This window comes from Rhea americana, unplaced genomic scaffold (assembly GCF_003343005.1).
Source record: "Rhea americana isolate MKP2758 unplaced genomic scaffold, rheAme1 scaffold_58, whole genome shotgun sequence".
Taxonomy (NCBI): Eukaryota; Metazoa; Chordata; class Aves; order Rheiformes; family Rheidae; genus Rhea; species Rhea americana.
Window position 1 is genome coordinate 4,622,449 of NW_028186734.1, and position 15,488 is coordinate 4,637,936.

General features: G+C 42.6%; 1 protein-coding gene across 1 annotated transcript in view; it reads left to right on the forward strand.

The window, feature by feature from the left end:
* CABLES1 (Cdk5 and Abl enzyme substrate 1) overlaps nucleotides 1-15,488 on the forward strand; it is a 56,467-nt gene that overhangs the window by 11,695 nt on the left and 29,284 nt on the right. Inside the window, exons 3-4 of the mRNA XM_085319281.1 lie at nucleotides 10,306-10,377; nucleotides 14,149-14,241. Coding sequence (XP_085175407.1) covers nucleotides 10,306-10,377; nucleotides 14,149-14,241 — 165 coding nt within the window. The remainder of the gene's footprint in view (nucleotides 1-10,305; nucleotides 10,378-14,148; nucleotides 14,242-15,488) is intronic.

A 15,488-nucleotide genomic window follows, 5' to 3' on the forward strand; every position in this document is an offset into this window, starting at 1 on the left:
GCTGCAGATAGTATCCCGGAGGAATACACTTCTAGCAGTCCTTACTCACATCCTTTCTCTGCCTGATTAATCTGTAAATCCTTTCAAATTTCTCTCCCATGCTATTAAGCAAAGCATCCCCGCCTAAAGCGTGCGAGCAGAACCCTGCAGTGTGCTCCCTTAGCAAGCAAAGGGCTCGCTGCATGCTTCACGAGGCAACGCTTTGAGGGATTTTATGGGGAAAGAGAGTAGACTTTCTGAAGAATGCAGAAGGTTTTATCTGGGCAGCCAACAGGAGCTGCTGGCCTGAAGGAGGTGGCTGGAGATGCTCTGACAAACTTGCCCTTGGTTCCTTGGAAGCTTTGGTCAGCTTCAGTCCTTGCTAGTGAGCTGCAAGTTCGTTGCAATTCATTGCAGAGCTGCAAAGTTGCCGCCGAGTCAGAAGGCGAAGCACCTTTTTTTCTGTTATCAAGAAAAAAAACTCCAAATGGTTGAGAAGCGGCAGTAACGCCACCTCTGAAGGAAATCTTGGCCCCCAGTTTCTAAAGGATGCTGCTGACAGTAGAGGGATTTTGAGAAAGGAAAGGAGGAGGAAGGACAAACAGGCAGAAAATCTTTGTTACCTTGCGTCCGAATAGGTTTTATGCTCAACCTTCATCATGTGAGGGAAATGGTTATGGCATCGATTTGTTCCAGGCAAAGCATTAGATATCAAATATGTCCATTTCTGCATTGGCTTAGACGTTTTTCCTCCTAAGACCGACTAAAAAGCATGTATGTATAAGCAAATGAAATGCCTACAAGGAAAAGTACAAAAGAATAGGTTCTCGGCTGAAGAAGGGCTAGATGATTTTTTCCTTCACTTGCTTTATGGAAATGTGATGATGGTAGAGGACCTTTAACAAATTCCTGTTCCGAAGCTCGATTGCTCTAGCTAAATGCACTGAGCACGGCAACCCCGGTGGCCACACTGGTAGGAGCGCACAGAAGCAGAATCGCTGCATCACCGCGTGTGCTTAGATTGCCCTGCCGGGTTTCTTCATGTCACCTGGCTCTGAGTCGCTCCTGCACTTTCCCAAACGTTGAAGACCAGCACCTCCTGCAGCTGGCTTCAGTTCTGCTTGGGGAATTTGGATTTATTGGCTGTGTCTCACGTCCTTCTGGATATTTTGCCAGTAAAGCTTATCATGGTGGCTTTTAGCAAGGGAGGAGTCTCTGTTGTCCAGTGCAGGATCTTAACCGCCTTCCCTGAGCCTAGGAAGCAGAGGATGGAGATTCTCTAACAAAAGCCACTCCAAAAACTTCACAATCATTATTAAATGTCTTTGGCATTAAAACTGACTGCGTGAACTAGTAAACAAGAGGGCACTGGACTGTCTTCCAGGACCTGGTGTTATCTCAGATATCCAAAAGTATATCCAGTATTCAGTATTGAATATCTAATATTTGCCATCTCTGAGCCATATGAATTTGCTTGGGCTTTAGCAGTACGTGGAGCCGGAGAGGAAAGCATGTCAGCATTAACTCGGTACGTAGCAGGATGGTGGGAAAGAGTGCTTGATCCGGAGGGAATTTGGAGCAGTTGTGCTCAGAATTATTTCCAAAGTCTGCGCCGCTGAACACCGTGATGGTCACCGTCTGTGCCCAAGTTCATATCTCGTGCATGGAATACCTCATGTTAGCTACCACTTCGTTTGTTTGGTCTTTCTGTTCTGCTCACACAGGAAACGTCTTTTTTTTTCCCCTCTCAATCAAGAGAATTTTATCCAAGGAATTTGCTGTGTCTAAGATACATTTTCAGTGGGGTGATTTATTAATGCCAGTTGATATCTCTTCTAATTTGAAGATGTGGCAATGCAGAATATATTTTCCCAAATAGTACATGTGCGTCTGGAGGCAAGACAGAGACAGGAGATAGGGTTGGAGGTAATCTAAGAAATATCAAGAATAAAATAAATCAAAACAAACAAGTAAAAGCTGTAGTTTAACCTCAACTTTCAAGTGTATTTCCTAGCTCATTTCAGAACTTTGCCTGTGCTGAAATATGACATTAGTGGATTTGATACTTTAAAAGCTGGTCTTGTAGTGTGGCTTATTCAAACCATGCCCTTGATGTCAGTGTTTATTCTTTCTCTTCTTAGGAATAGGTGTCCTTAGGATCGGGCTCTTCAGTAGCGCCATTGCTTGTGGACAGACATGAATGTTCATCATTTTACAATGCACAGAGTTGAGTTTGTCAGGCAGAAACAGCACATGAAGAATCTGTTAGATTAACGTTTATCAGACAAAAGCTATTATCTTCCAGGTTTTATTGTAGAAAAAGGACATGAAGATGAAGAATTTTACGTTCTTTACAGTGCTATTGTGTCTGCCTTGGCAAGCGTCCTTGTTGTCATAGATCGATGATTGATCTTGTTGTTTTGCTCCTTTGCTATATTTGAGTATCTTTAATTAAGCTGGTGCCCAGTGATATTACCATGATAAGATGTGTTAGGCTGTGAGGTAACGGTTTCTGAAAAAAATAGAGCTATGGCAGTGTTCTGGTGTATTCAAAATAAATCACTGCACACAAGCTTTCTCAAAGCTATCACATTGCTGCAGAGTCAGTAAAGCTAACAGAGGACAGTTAATCTCTAAGTCGTTGGTTACATATCATAGAGGATGCAGGTTTGGGGTGTTCCAGGAATTTTGAGGGTTCTGCTGTCTTTAAATGAATCTTACAAGTGCAGCACAGCTCCTTGTTATGGTTTGGTATGGCCAAGCCAAGCCAAAGCAGGAGGATTGGGCGCAGAAGCAGTTGCCTACAGAGAAGATGATTTCAAACAGGATCTGTCTTCCATGAGCTGGAAATCCAGCTGAGGAAGGTAGAAATGAAGGGAACCCTCAAATCAATGACATTCGGGGATTGCTATTCCATTCTTGCTAAACTCTCAACTGTCCCTTTTTCCTTCACCAGAGATTTTGTATCAGTCCCTAATTCTCAATGTATTTCCTCCCAGAACCATATCTTCTGGCAAGATCAATGACGAGTGTATTAAGTGGAATTGTGCAAGATACTGAAAAAAAGAAAAAAAACAATTCCACCATATTTCCGGTGTTTCTGCATATTTGCATGGTGCACACACATGCTATTCAAATATTTTGTTAATAAGCAGTTTGCTTCTCAGCAATACTCGTAATTCCACTATCTCCTCACAGTGCTGTTAGTCCTGATTTTGTATTTGATACGAGTCCAGCAGGTCCAGCTGAGGCCTGTGGAATACTGGGCCTCATGTCATGACTGACAAAGTCATGATAGATATTTAAAAGAACAAGTGCATAAAACTGCATAAAAGTTTATGCACAAAATATTATGTTACATTGGCACATTGTGAAGTGTCAGTAGAATACTTTAATATTGTCATTATTATTTCAATTTATTGTTTATTACTTTTTGTACTCTGAGTCTGATAATTTGTATGCAATCTTTTGATATGTCTACAAAATTCCTATCTTTAGGATATAAGTGTTTGTTACACCTACATGTTATATGCAGAGAAGTCAGTAGGCAGCAGTTCATACTGCATTTTTCCAAGCTCCTGCTCTGTGAATTGTGAAAGGTTGAGGCTTGGAAAATTATTTAGATGACAATACAGGTAGGAGAGTAAGTGCAAGTAGGATGTCTGATTTACGAGGAGTCTGGCAATGAGACACGTTCATGTCATAGCTCTCCCCTCCTTTCTGCTAACCCCCAAAGAGTTGAAGAAGATTGAGCAAGCTTTTGCCTGATATTATTCTCCTGATCTCCTAATTAACTCAAATATCTCCTATTATCCTAATATCGCTTAATTATCTCTAGCCTAAGGTTTGAAGGCGTCTCTCTCCTTGGAATATATTTCCAGCAGAACCAGGTTGTTGACAGTACTGTTGGCTCCGAATTTGTGTCAGAGAGACCTTCGTTCACACCACACAGTGCAAAGGGCTGTGGTCATAAACCATATTTACATCCTGCCTGGGAGCAGGTGATTCAGAAATGCATTTCTCTTGGTATATAATGTGTGTGTGTGTGAGTTTGGTACACTGAGCTACTGAACTGGCAACTCAATTAACTCATTTTCAACGTATACCAGATGCTTTTAACTCCCAGCCTGGGCAGCTTTGCCAATGCACTAGAAAGATTGAAAGTTTTGAATTGAGTTTGATGTCCTTTACGGAGAAAGGCTTTGCTTCATAATTATAACACGTAATTAAACACTGCTTTATATCAGTTTGGCTAGCTCCTGGAAACTCTGTTTTCCTTAGGAATATTTAATAGTCTCAGGGTTTGTCTTTCTCTGATATTGGCAAAAGCAGGCTGAAAATGAGCTGTGACACAGGAATTCTAGGAAAAACTGCAGGCAGAGGGTGAGAGGTGGCTCATTAGCAGGTCTTTCATATGGGTTAATATTGGGTCCTGGAGTTAGAGGTCATGAAGTGAATAGCGATGAATATACAACTGGCATCTTGTTTAATATTTCAGAAGGACAAAATGTCCAGTTTGGCCTGGGAGTCTGAGTGGAGGTTTATAGCCAGCAGGTTGACCAGGAGTTGGAGTTGGAGGGAAGCGGCTTTTAGTTGGCCACGGTGCGTAACTGGGGAGGGCATCAGGATGGTGCGGGCAGCACGCACGCCTGTGGCTGCTCAGGACGAGGCACTGCCCAGGCCTGGAAACGCTCTGCTAATTCCCTCCTTCCCCAGCTCAGGAAAGAGCCAGCAAGCACATTTCCATTTATACCCAAATCCTAACCCCAAAGGAGTGGAAGGAGAATGGTAAATCAAAGTGTATCTTTCTGGAGGTGTGAGTTACCTGGAAGATACACTTATGGCCAGCATGTGCTGAGGGAACTGTGAAATACTGAACCAGCAGAATTTGTTATGAACTGTTGACTAAAAATGTCCTTTATATATATATATAAAATGTGTATAATAATATATATAATATATATATTACTTCTAGCCTTTTTGCTTCCCATCTAGCGCCTAGAAGCCTGACCTTAGATCTTACTGAATATTCCCCTTGTTTTCCTTTTATTAGTCCAGCCTTCTTGGCACTGGGGAAGCAATGTGAAGCATGATGGAAGAAACAATCTTAGAGCGTAGAGGTAGGACTGAGATAACGCTCTGCCTAATTTGTCTCAAGGGAGCTACAAGCCCAGGATGCGTTTTGGAAACTCCGCAGGGTGTGCTTGCAAAGGGCTGCAGTAGGTTGGCTTTGGGGCACCAGCTCCGCTCGGAGTCCTGGAGGAGTTCTTTAAAAAAAGGGAAGATGGCGAAGAGAAACCCTCCACTTACATCGGTAGGCAGGCCCCGAAGCATCTTTACTCCCTGAAGCTCTTTTGTCTTTACTCGCTTAGAAAATGTTTGAGTGATTAGCACCAGTGTGTCCCATAATAATTGTATCTCTAAGGGGATTTGTGTAGCAGTGATGAACCCAGGTACATGTAACTTCCTGAGCAATAGCGAACTGTATCCGTATTTGTTCATCTAAAGTAGAGCATTTCTTAGATGGAAACAGCTACAGATCTAGATCAGTTTCTTCAAGAGCTTTAAATCATGAATTCTGAGTGAATTGCTTTTGGGCTTGCGTAATACACACTTGATAGGTATCTCTGAAAAAAGTCCTGAAAAATTAATTTGTCCCAAGCGGGATAAGGCTGTCCTAATGATTCTCTTCTGGGAACCAGCAATATCTGCACTATTGGCTTCAGAAGCTGTACGTTCATAACCTTAACAGAAGCAAGAAGGACCTACACACCCACAACTTTTACAAAAATTAAGAATATTTAAAGTGTAGCTGTTTCCTCCTGGTTTTGTAGCTGTGCTAGAAAGTCATTACATGTGGATTTATTTTTCCTTATCTCTTGGATTATCATCTGCTTCCTTCCTTCCTGAATGGGTTTATCAAGAGTTCTGATTGCAGCTCCTTATTTTTATCACCTTCTTTCTATGTGGCTGAAGATTTTGTCTGTTTAACATAATTGAGCTGAGTATTTTGCAACAATTGATGGTGAAGTTGATTTTCCATAGATTAGTGGGTTGGTTACAGTGAATTTTTTTGTAGAGTACTCGTTTTGGCTTTTTGCTCTTTTGGTTTATTTCATTTATCCTTGTGCTTTATTTCATTTTTGCAACTGGGTGGCACATATTAATCTGACTTTGGAGAGAGGAAACAGACAACATTTTAGATTCTAAGACCCTTACACAGAAATTCAGACATCTGGTCATTGATAAATCCAGTATGCAGACAGGATCATGGGTGTCTTAGAAAGCAACAATTTAAAATACCAGTGCACTAAATACCTCTTTAGTCTCTTTCTTTGGATTTGATTTGGAATTTGATTTTAGGGTATTAGTAATTTCTAGGCTCATTTGAAAAGTGCCCAGTGAATGGGGAAGAAACAGAAATGTTTATTTTAGATAGCTCCTTAAGGAAAAGTGATTTACATGACTTTAAAATAGAGAAGTCTGTAAATTGCACAAGACAGCAATCAACAACGTGCTACAAGGACTGGTCGTTAGAATTAGGAGGTCACCGTCTTTGGGAGCTAAAAATGTTCTCTTGTATATACCTGGGATGATGGGAGACAGGGTGAACTGGGTTTAGCTAGGATGAGGTAGATAAACTAGAGGAGCAATTGTCTGGAGGCTTTGCCTGCACTGGAAGAAAATACAGTTTTTACTGAAACATCTTTAATTTTAGTATAAAAGCCAGTTGTATGTTAGTATGTGTTAACTGGCTAGGATAGAACGTATACAAGTTTTAAAACATTTGTATATTCAAGACTCATATGCCTATAGACTTAGCCCAGAAGCACGAATCTTGCATGAGTGGCATTTTGTTTGGGTCTGTTTACAGGTAGCCTTATTTAACAATAGACAGATTTTCCCCTAATTATTTTTGAAGCAAGACACTTACTATAAAACAGGTATGAACCCAGCTTTGCATTGGAACAGTGGTGATTTGTGACATAGAACAGTTTTGGTTTTGAAGTCTAGTTATATGAGCTGGTAAAATATGTTAATCAATTTTTGAAGAATAACCTTTAAAAGTTGTGTAGAAAATCCTGACTGCTTGCCTACAGAGAGGAATATGATAAATTGATTTAAATAGTAAACAAAAGTTGAAGTGATTAATTTTTAATTAAGATAGTGAGAAGCTGGATATGCTTATATTCCTTGACCCTTTCAAAAGCTTTACTTTTCCAAAAGCAATTTTTTTCTTTTCGTATCCCTGTGGCGCAGGGTGTGAGTTAGTTCACAGTAGGTAAGTTCATTAGCTGGCATCTGTGGTCTGATATCCAGCTGTGGAAGGCTCATACATATCGGTATTTAGGTCATCCTGATTAGGCCTCAAAATAACGATTTAAGATAAAATGGAATAATTGCACTTACTTCATTGTGGTTGAGGTTCTTCGGTGAAAGAGCCGGGCAGTTCCTGGGCAGCATAAACTCACCAAAGCAAAGTCGCTGCAAGCCTGCCTCACCAGTGCTCCTGGCAGCGTGCAGGGAGCCGGGCGGATTAAAACTGGTGAGTCTGGGGAAGGTGAAAGACGGGGCAGTTTCCAGCTGGGTTGACTGCAGTACCAGCTGTGCCTGCTTTCCCAAGGCCTGCTTTTGGTCCCAAGGCCAACACAGGTTTAGGTCATTTTTAGGCTTTGGTGGGACCCAGACTCCTTCGGTTCTGGGGAGTTCATCTTTCCTTTCTTCCGTCCTTGCTTCCTCGATGGATTTTTCCAGAGTTCAGTTTGCATTCAGCTGTCAGTGCTCCCCTTCCAAGCTTGGGTGAGCACGGCAGCTTTCCGCACATCTCACACAGCCCGTGGGATCTTACTTGCCGTGTTTAGACCCCCCCCACTAAACACTACAAGTGAACGCCGTGTGTGAGTTCTTCACCGCTGCAAAAGTGGTGGCAGCGGTTCCCCTCCAGCTTGAGTCGCGTTCCCGGTTAACAGCCAGGACTCGTGCATCCGCTGTAACTGCAGAGTTAGGAACAGCACGGGCTGCCAGAGGAATTCGGATAGTCAGTGGACAGCTGGATGACCAGCGTTTAAAGCTGCCCTAGAGTTGAGGAAAGGCAACCAAACGTATTTCCACGAAGCAGTGAATGCATCTGCTTTAACCACAGGTGCAAACCTAGGACGTACAATCTTCAAACCCATGTGCACCCAGCAGCCAGCAGTGAAGTTGGGGTGATGTGTAGCTTTGGCTGAGGGAAGGCTTGGAGAAGAGTTACGGTGGTGGCTGGAGTACACGCCTGGTATTGCACAAGCGCCTTACGGCGTCTAGCCTGCATCTAGGTGAAATAATTACATTATTAGTCTGATATATGTAGTAGGATTAAGGTAGCAAGATTGCAGTGGTGTTAATCTCTCTTTGGCTAATGAGTGTGTGAAGTTTTAGTACGCTTTTTTGCATTGTAACCCCACAAGATGGGAGAGTATCGTTGTGTAAGTGCGCCGTTAAGCTAATAACATGTAAAGAGCTGCTAGAAAGCAAGGGCTGTCGTTTGCCACATCCCGTGGTGCCGGTGGTCGAAGGCTCCCACCTTTGTTTATGGTCTGATGGAAGTGAAAATGGAAGGGAACTCCTCTGGCTTTGAATTTCTCCCTAGAAAAACGCCCCTCTGACCATGGTTATACCTGGAGCCAAGGGAGCACCCCTGAGCACAGGAGACATGTCTGGTGTCGTCTTCATTGCCTGTGTCAGCAAGTTTAGCACATCCTAATATGCGGATTCCCTCTTCCTCAGCAGCATTTTGAAGGCACATGCTATCCTGTACCAGATCTTCTAAAATTCTAATGTAGATAAAGCCTGAGGGGATTTAGGATTACATATTTTCCTAAGAGGATTATGCTTCACACTTAGTTGTTCTATAAATTGTTTGAGGGTATTTTTTATGATTTTCTAAGCACTTGAAAAGCCACAGATGCATTCGAGCTGTCTTGAAAAGTGTTATCTGCGGGTTCATGATACAAATCTGGTATCTGAACTACTAATAAACTGAATCACCAAACCTCCGGGTTGTTCTGAATTGAAAATATTTCATTAATCTGATTCCTAGCGTGGCTCCAGGAGCAGTTGCAGCAGCGCAGTTGGAGGGGCTAGCAAATTGCAGGAAGGATCAGAAACTGCTTACACTGGCATCATCAGTGAAAAAGGTTTATTGTGAAACTACAGCCCGGGAATAAATTAATCAGCCAAGCACGGGGTGCTCGAAACATTTTCCGACCCTGGAAACTCTTTATACGCTGATCAAGGGAGTCAGGCAGCTCAGTGGGAAGAATATTAAAGTAATTGGAGAAAAATGCGGTAGTGTATAAGGACCTTTATCACTGGATATGAAATATAAAATCACAGGGTTGGGGAGGAGTGCCCATATGGTGGTTTGGGTTATTTCTGTTGTGTGTCGCGTCCTCCCTCACTTCCAGGGATTTTCGGAAGCCCGAGAGCAGCTCTTAGCTTTGCGCTGCTTTCCGGGTGTTTGGAGGCCGGTGAGAGGCAGCCCTGTGCCGGAGCTTCTTGCCTGCCCACTACAGCAATGCGAAAAGCTTGAAAAGAGAGGTTAAAATTTCCTTTACAACTTAATTTCAGCACAGCGTGGGGAGGGATCTGATGCAAGCGAAGAAAATTGGTTTAAAACGCAAGCGAACTAATCTGTGCTGCTCAGAGAGATAGGCAGAAAGCGCCTTTTTAAACCACTGGCTTGTACCCAGTACTAGGAACTCTGATTTTTTTTCCTTCTATTTAGTGACTCCTCACAAGGTGGGTGAGATAGTAACAGAAGGGGCATGACTGAGAAAACGAGTGGCATTTTTTGGTGAAAGCTGTGCACGGGGAGCAAAGAGGAGCACTTACAGCAAGAAGCATCCCCCGAACCGGCGCGAATGGCGGGGTCGGTCCGGGTGCATCTCTGTCCTCATTATTTGCGGTAGAGCTGTACAGTATTGCAAGCTGTAACGCTGCAAATGAGGAACTGGTGTCAGGTGGGTGTTAAACCCCTTTAAAGAAAGGAAAATTTGAAAACTAAGGAGCAGGAAAAACTAAGGAGGAGGAACAGTTGGGAATGGAAAGTTTTCTCTTCCATTTTGATGTAGGAGCTTTTATTAAATAGTTCGTTTCTGTTTGAGATCAAACTGATTTTTTTTAAGATAAGCAAGATAGGAAAAAACACCAAACTTGATTAATACCCAAAGGTATGGCTCAGATCAGTTATCTCTGCTGATTGTAAGCTTGACTAAATAACACCTCTGAGCACTTCCTTACACGCTGTAACCGACAGTGCTGTTCTGTGTTTTGTTTTCTCTGCAGGCGTCGACTGATCTCCCAGCGATCTTCTCTGGAGACCCTGGAGGACATCGAGGAAAATGCCCCACTGCGGAGGTCATTTTATTTACTGTCTGTCTGGTTACTTGTCTGTAGGACATGTGCACGCACAGACTAGCTGTCCTTGCCCATGCTGAAAACCAGCTACATATGTACGTTATACATGCTTCGTAGCGGGTAAAGGGATGGAGACTTCACGTGCCCTGCAAGATGGCAGATGTCGTGAATTGGACATTAACTGGCTTTAGATTGTTGAATAAAATGGGACTATTTAAATCTGATGAATAGAGAAGAAAGTTTAGTTGTCACTAGCAGTGGCAAGTATTAGACTTTAACATAATATATTTAAACATATATTCAGTAAAGTAGGCTTTTTAAGATTAGCATCTTTTTGTAGTGTTTGCTTCTCTCAGTATATACAAACTTATTCCAGTAACCAGCATTACTGTCTTTGTGTGTTGGCTGGTTGGTTTTTGATGACCACCTCAATAATATATCTACTCCCATCCATGTTATATCAGCAGCTTCATCACAGTTTTGCTTCTACATCCAAGAGGCAACACTGGGCACTGCAGGAATGGGTCCCTAGGCATCCTCTGGAGTGAGGGAAAGTGGAGCAGCTGTTTAACAGCTCCAAAATGGACTGAGCAGTGTGCGGTATGCTTCCAGCACAGCTGTTGAGCCAGGCAGTGGCTTAGTCTTCAGTGTCCCTCTGTGTTGGGGACTGGTTTATATCGGTATTTAGCCTATAGCCTTGTTTATCCCCGTGCAGTTTGTCTGTCTCTCCCCACCTGGAAGTGAAGACTGAAGAGCAGAAGCTCTACCAACTGGCCTATTTCCAAGACTTGATTATTTTTACAAATCCTAGTGCCAAATGCTTACCGGCATGCTATGACGCATTCTCACGAATGATTCAAATGCATATAACTGGCAAGAAATATAAACAAAGCATGGTTAGTGAGGCAGTAATTTTACTTGCTAATTCACAGAATTGTTGGTAGTATCACTCTCTTGGTGATACGTTCCTATGAAGAAGGAAAGGAGCAATTGCAACCCTAGAGAGAGGGAATCGCAAGGATTTTGCTAACAGGAGGAAGGCAACAAAGTGAGGGGGTGATTGCTGGAGTGGGGTCTTCGTAGGGCAGAGCTGGGGTTACAGTTTCTTCTCCAGACAGGGGTGAGGGAGATGCAGCAAACCTAGTCCTCCTCCATCCCTCCCAACTTCCTCATGTAATTTGAAAAGGGGAAAGATTTCTCAAAAATACAATGCACTGCGGCAGTTTGCCCTCAGATTTGGTAGCTAATGGAGGCCAAGATAGTCTTGGCCGCTAACTCCTCTCTCCCAAAAGCTGTGCTGAAATCCCCAGCTGCCCCATGAGCTCGAGAGCTACCTCGGTGCTCTTGCTCCAGGATGCAGTGGAGCAAAAAGCAGTGATGAGCAGTGAAACGCAGCATGTCCGGGTTTCAGCTGAATAAAAAGATCCAGACGGGATGGGGGTGTGAATTTGTCTCGTTGCTCCTTCTTGGGGCAGTATCTGTCTCTAGTCGCAATTTTTATAAAAAGTGTGTCCAGAAGTAAAATAGATTTAAGGATTAATGCTTTGAAGAGAGATTTTCCCAGGATAGTTTGTTTTCAATTGTTTTATATGCTGTCAGGAACATGAAAACTGATATTTAGAGCTAAAAGCAAATAGGGATCACTCTTGTAAATGAGAAATTTTAGTTTTTCTAAAATTAAAAAAAGAAAGAACTTTCCTCAATAACTCCCTTAGCAAAAGCTGAGGAGGATAGAAATGTGTGTGTTTGTATGGGAAGGAAGAATCATATAACGATTTACCAGGTTTCATTTCATTTTTTTTTCCTCTGAAAGCTAAATCTAAGCTATCATAGCAGATTACAGGAAGTTTTATTTTGCTGAGATTTTTTAACTTTTTTTTTTTTTTNAGAGCGATGCACTTTATTTGATTGATAAAGTGCTAACGCGTATATGCAGCTGTCTCTGTGCTAAATGCTTCGTGGTGCACTTTGTTTCTTTAAATGCTGATCATTTACAGTGAGCGTGTACAGTGTTTGTGCCCGGAGGGAGAGCAATTGTTATACAACTCTTTAATCCGAACCGTGATTAAAACCCCTTTTGTTCCTCCCTCCCTGCCTTTCTCCAGCCTATCATCTTCTCTGAGAAATCATTTGGCAAGTAGATACGTGTACATTTTAAGAGAATAAGTCCTCTAAAGAATCCGTTTTGCTTTTGTTCTGCTTTTAGAACTTAGTTTTTTGCATTTCAATATACTGCACTGTTCAAAACGAGTAGGAGGGTCATAGCCATTTTTTTGTGTGAATAAGGTATAATTGAAATATGATGTATGCAGATATCATCACTTCTACAGCAATTATCCCGGCTGTTTGTTTAGTGGGAACRTACTTTCAAGTAGGATTTGAACGTGCTTTCAAGTAGGGTTTGGTCAGTGGCAATCACGTCGCGTGACAGAGCYGAGAGAAGTGACAAAGAGTATGTGAAGTCTCACACCGGGAAATTTTGTGTTATGCTGAGGCTGTCTGCGAGGAGGAAGCATTAGGAATTTTGAAGGTGAGGGCCACCGTGATTTCAGAGAGAAATGCAAAGCGGTTTGGGGAGGCTGGCGCTTAGATCTTCGGGAGATGCCGGGGTTTAGCATTCTGTTTCATGTGGAGACCAGCAGTTAACGTGGTCCTTGTTGAAACTTAAAACAGCTCCTTTGGTAGCTTGATTGGGGAGAGGAGAGGAGACCGAGAGTAAACAAAAATGTGGGGTCTGGAGATGGGCTTAATTGCACGCAGCGCGCCTTGCCTCTGTGCGGCTTATTCTAATCACTCCAAATGGCAACGCAGCACACACGCACGCACACACGCACACAAATTTGATCTGCTCAAGCAGATAAAACTGCTATGTGTATAATATTGCCAGGCTTGAAGGAAAAAAAAAATGGACATCTGTTTAACAATTCTCTATTGTGGACAGGATCATAGAAACACTGTTGCCTGCCTGTCGTGTTCAATCAAAATGAATAAAATGCTGATTTAAAAAAAAAATCAGTCAGAAAAGAGCCTTAAAGTATTTGCTTACACTTTTTTGTTTTAATTTCAGCAGCGTGATGAGGAGGGGGAATCCCAGGGGCAGGGGGAGGTTTCAGCAGCAGTGAAGGGAAGATTTTGTTTTGTTTTGTTTTGTTTTTTCCTTCTCCTCAGTGCAGCCAAGAGAGCCGAGCAGCAGTCGGAACTAATTGTAGCGCGCTCAGGAAAGTCTTCATTAGCACTTGCCACACATGGTTACCAGATGTGCCGAAGAAGGGTGGGCGTAGGGGGGCAAGGGGTATGCGGAGAATGGGCTACACACTTAAACCTAATAATCTGCCTTTTGTTTTGAGGGCTATTGTGTTGGGGAGGGGAAGAAGAGGGAGCGGGAGAAGCCCTGGCTGCTTTCGGATGCAGTTAGTCCCCATTAGCTGAATGGAATTCCTTGTCTTGCAGCCTCCAAGGAAGGAAAAAAACCCTCAATCATAGCCAAGTGAAGGGAGGTTTTTTTTTTTTTTTTTTTTTTTTTTTTTTTTTTTTTTTTTTTTTTTTTTTTTTTTTTTTTTCTTTTGAGTTTTTTTTTTTATTTGACCTGTCGCCTTTCCAGACTTATTGTCTTCATTGTTGTTGCAGATTCCTAAAGCTGGGTGATTTGAGTCATTTGTCTAGTCTTTCCTTCCTGCCTTTGTGCACACTTCTTTGCTGTACAGCAGGGAACTGAGTACGCTGCTTTTTTTTTCCTCCCCTTTCCCCCCCCCCACCTGATTTATTTTTCAGATGTCGGACTCTCTCAGGATCCCCCAGACCAAAGAACTTTAAGAAGGTTCATTTTATCAAGAACATGCGGCAGCATGATACCAGAAATGGCAGGTACTGTGCATGCAAAGGCTGCTGCTTCAAAGGCAATTCGTGGGGCAGGGCAGAAAGGGAAGGTTCAGTATCCCGATGAAACAGCAGAGTGACCCACTGCAAATTACCTCCCACCCAGTCAAYAGCAGCGGTTAACGGCGTCTCTGGGGCTGGAGGCTGCGCCGTGCGCTCCCGGCTCCATGAACCGGTAGTCAACGGGATTGCTCTCCAGCAGCTTCTTAAGGGCTGCGTCTCCGTAACGCAAATAACCGTGTAAAAGGAAAATCAGCGGTGCCGTCAGGGAGGGCTAGGCCTGGTCTGGCTGCGTGTCTTTGAGGACGGTGCCGGGTGGTATGTGGAAGAGGGCACGTGGCTGAACCTGCCCAGAGTGACTCCAGCAAACAGCRGCAGGGATTCAGTTTATGCAGCGGGATCCGTGCTTGCGGGGCAGGTGCAGGCGGAGGGGCTCCCTGGGACACAGGAGAGGAGTTTCAGCAGACACCAAACCGTATCACTAGAAATTCCGATATAATACTGAGTAACAGGTTTTATGAATCGAATTCTGGCAGGTGGCACTTGGCTAGAGTAAAGTTTTCCCCATGGTTATTCTCACATYTATAATTAAATGTAGCAAACAGTCCTAGTCAACATAAATATTTTTCAAATGTGGCTCTGGGAGGTGGTAGCTTTTTAGACACCACTTATGTTGAAGGCAGATGCATACAAAGCCATTGACTTCACTATTGTCTGACTGGTGGCTGACTATTGTCTTAACAGCAAATGTGTGTGGAAGCAAACGCTAAAAAGCAGCCCCCTAATTTCAGTCTGTTTTATGCATAACAAATATACATACGTTCTGGGAATTTCTTACACTAGAAAATATTTATTCATAAAGTATTATACAAATTCCACAAAGAACTACTAATGTCTGAGATACGCATATAAAATATATGCATAAATGTGATGAAAATATTACCTATAAAAATGAATAAATAATTCATAACCAGTCTACAAAATAAGACTTTCTTTTTCTCCATCTGTTGCAAAAACGTATCTGCAAAATACACACAGCATTTTATCTGAAATTTTATATCAGTAATTATGTCTGATAAGAAACCAGAATATTTTTCTTGTCACAAAAGCAGTGAATAAGCTTTTGTTATTCAACTGACTCCTTATCTTTATCAGCACGCACAGTATTGCAGGTTATTTCCATAATTACAATAAAGATCCATTTATCTGGAACACAGATACAATAAGATGCATTG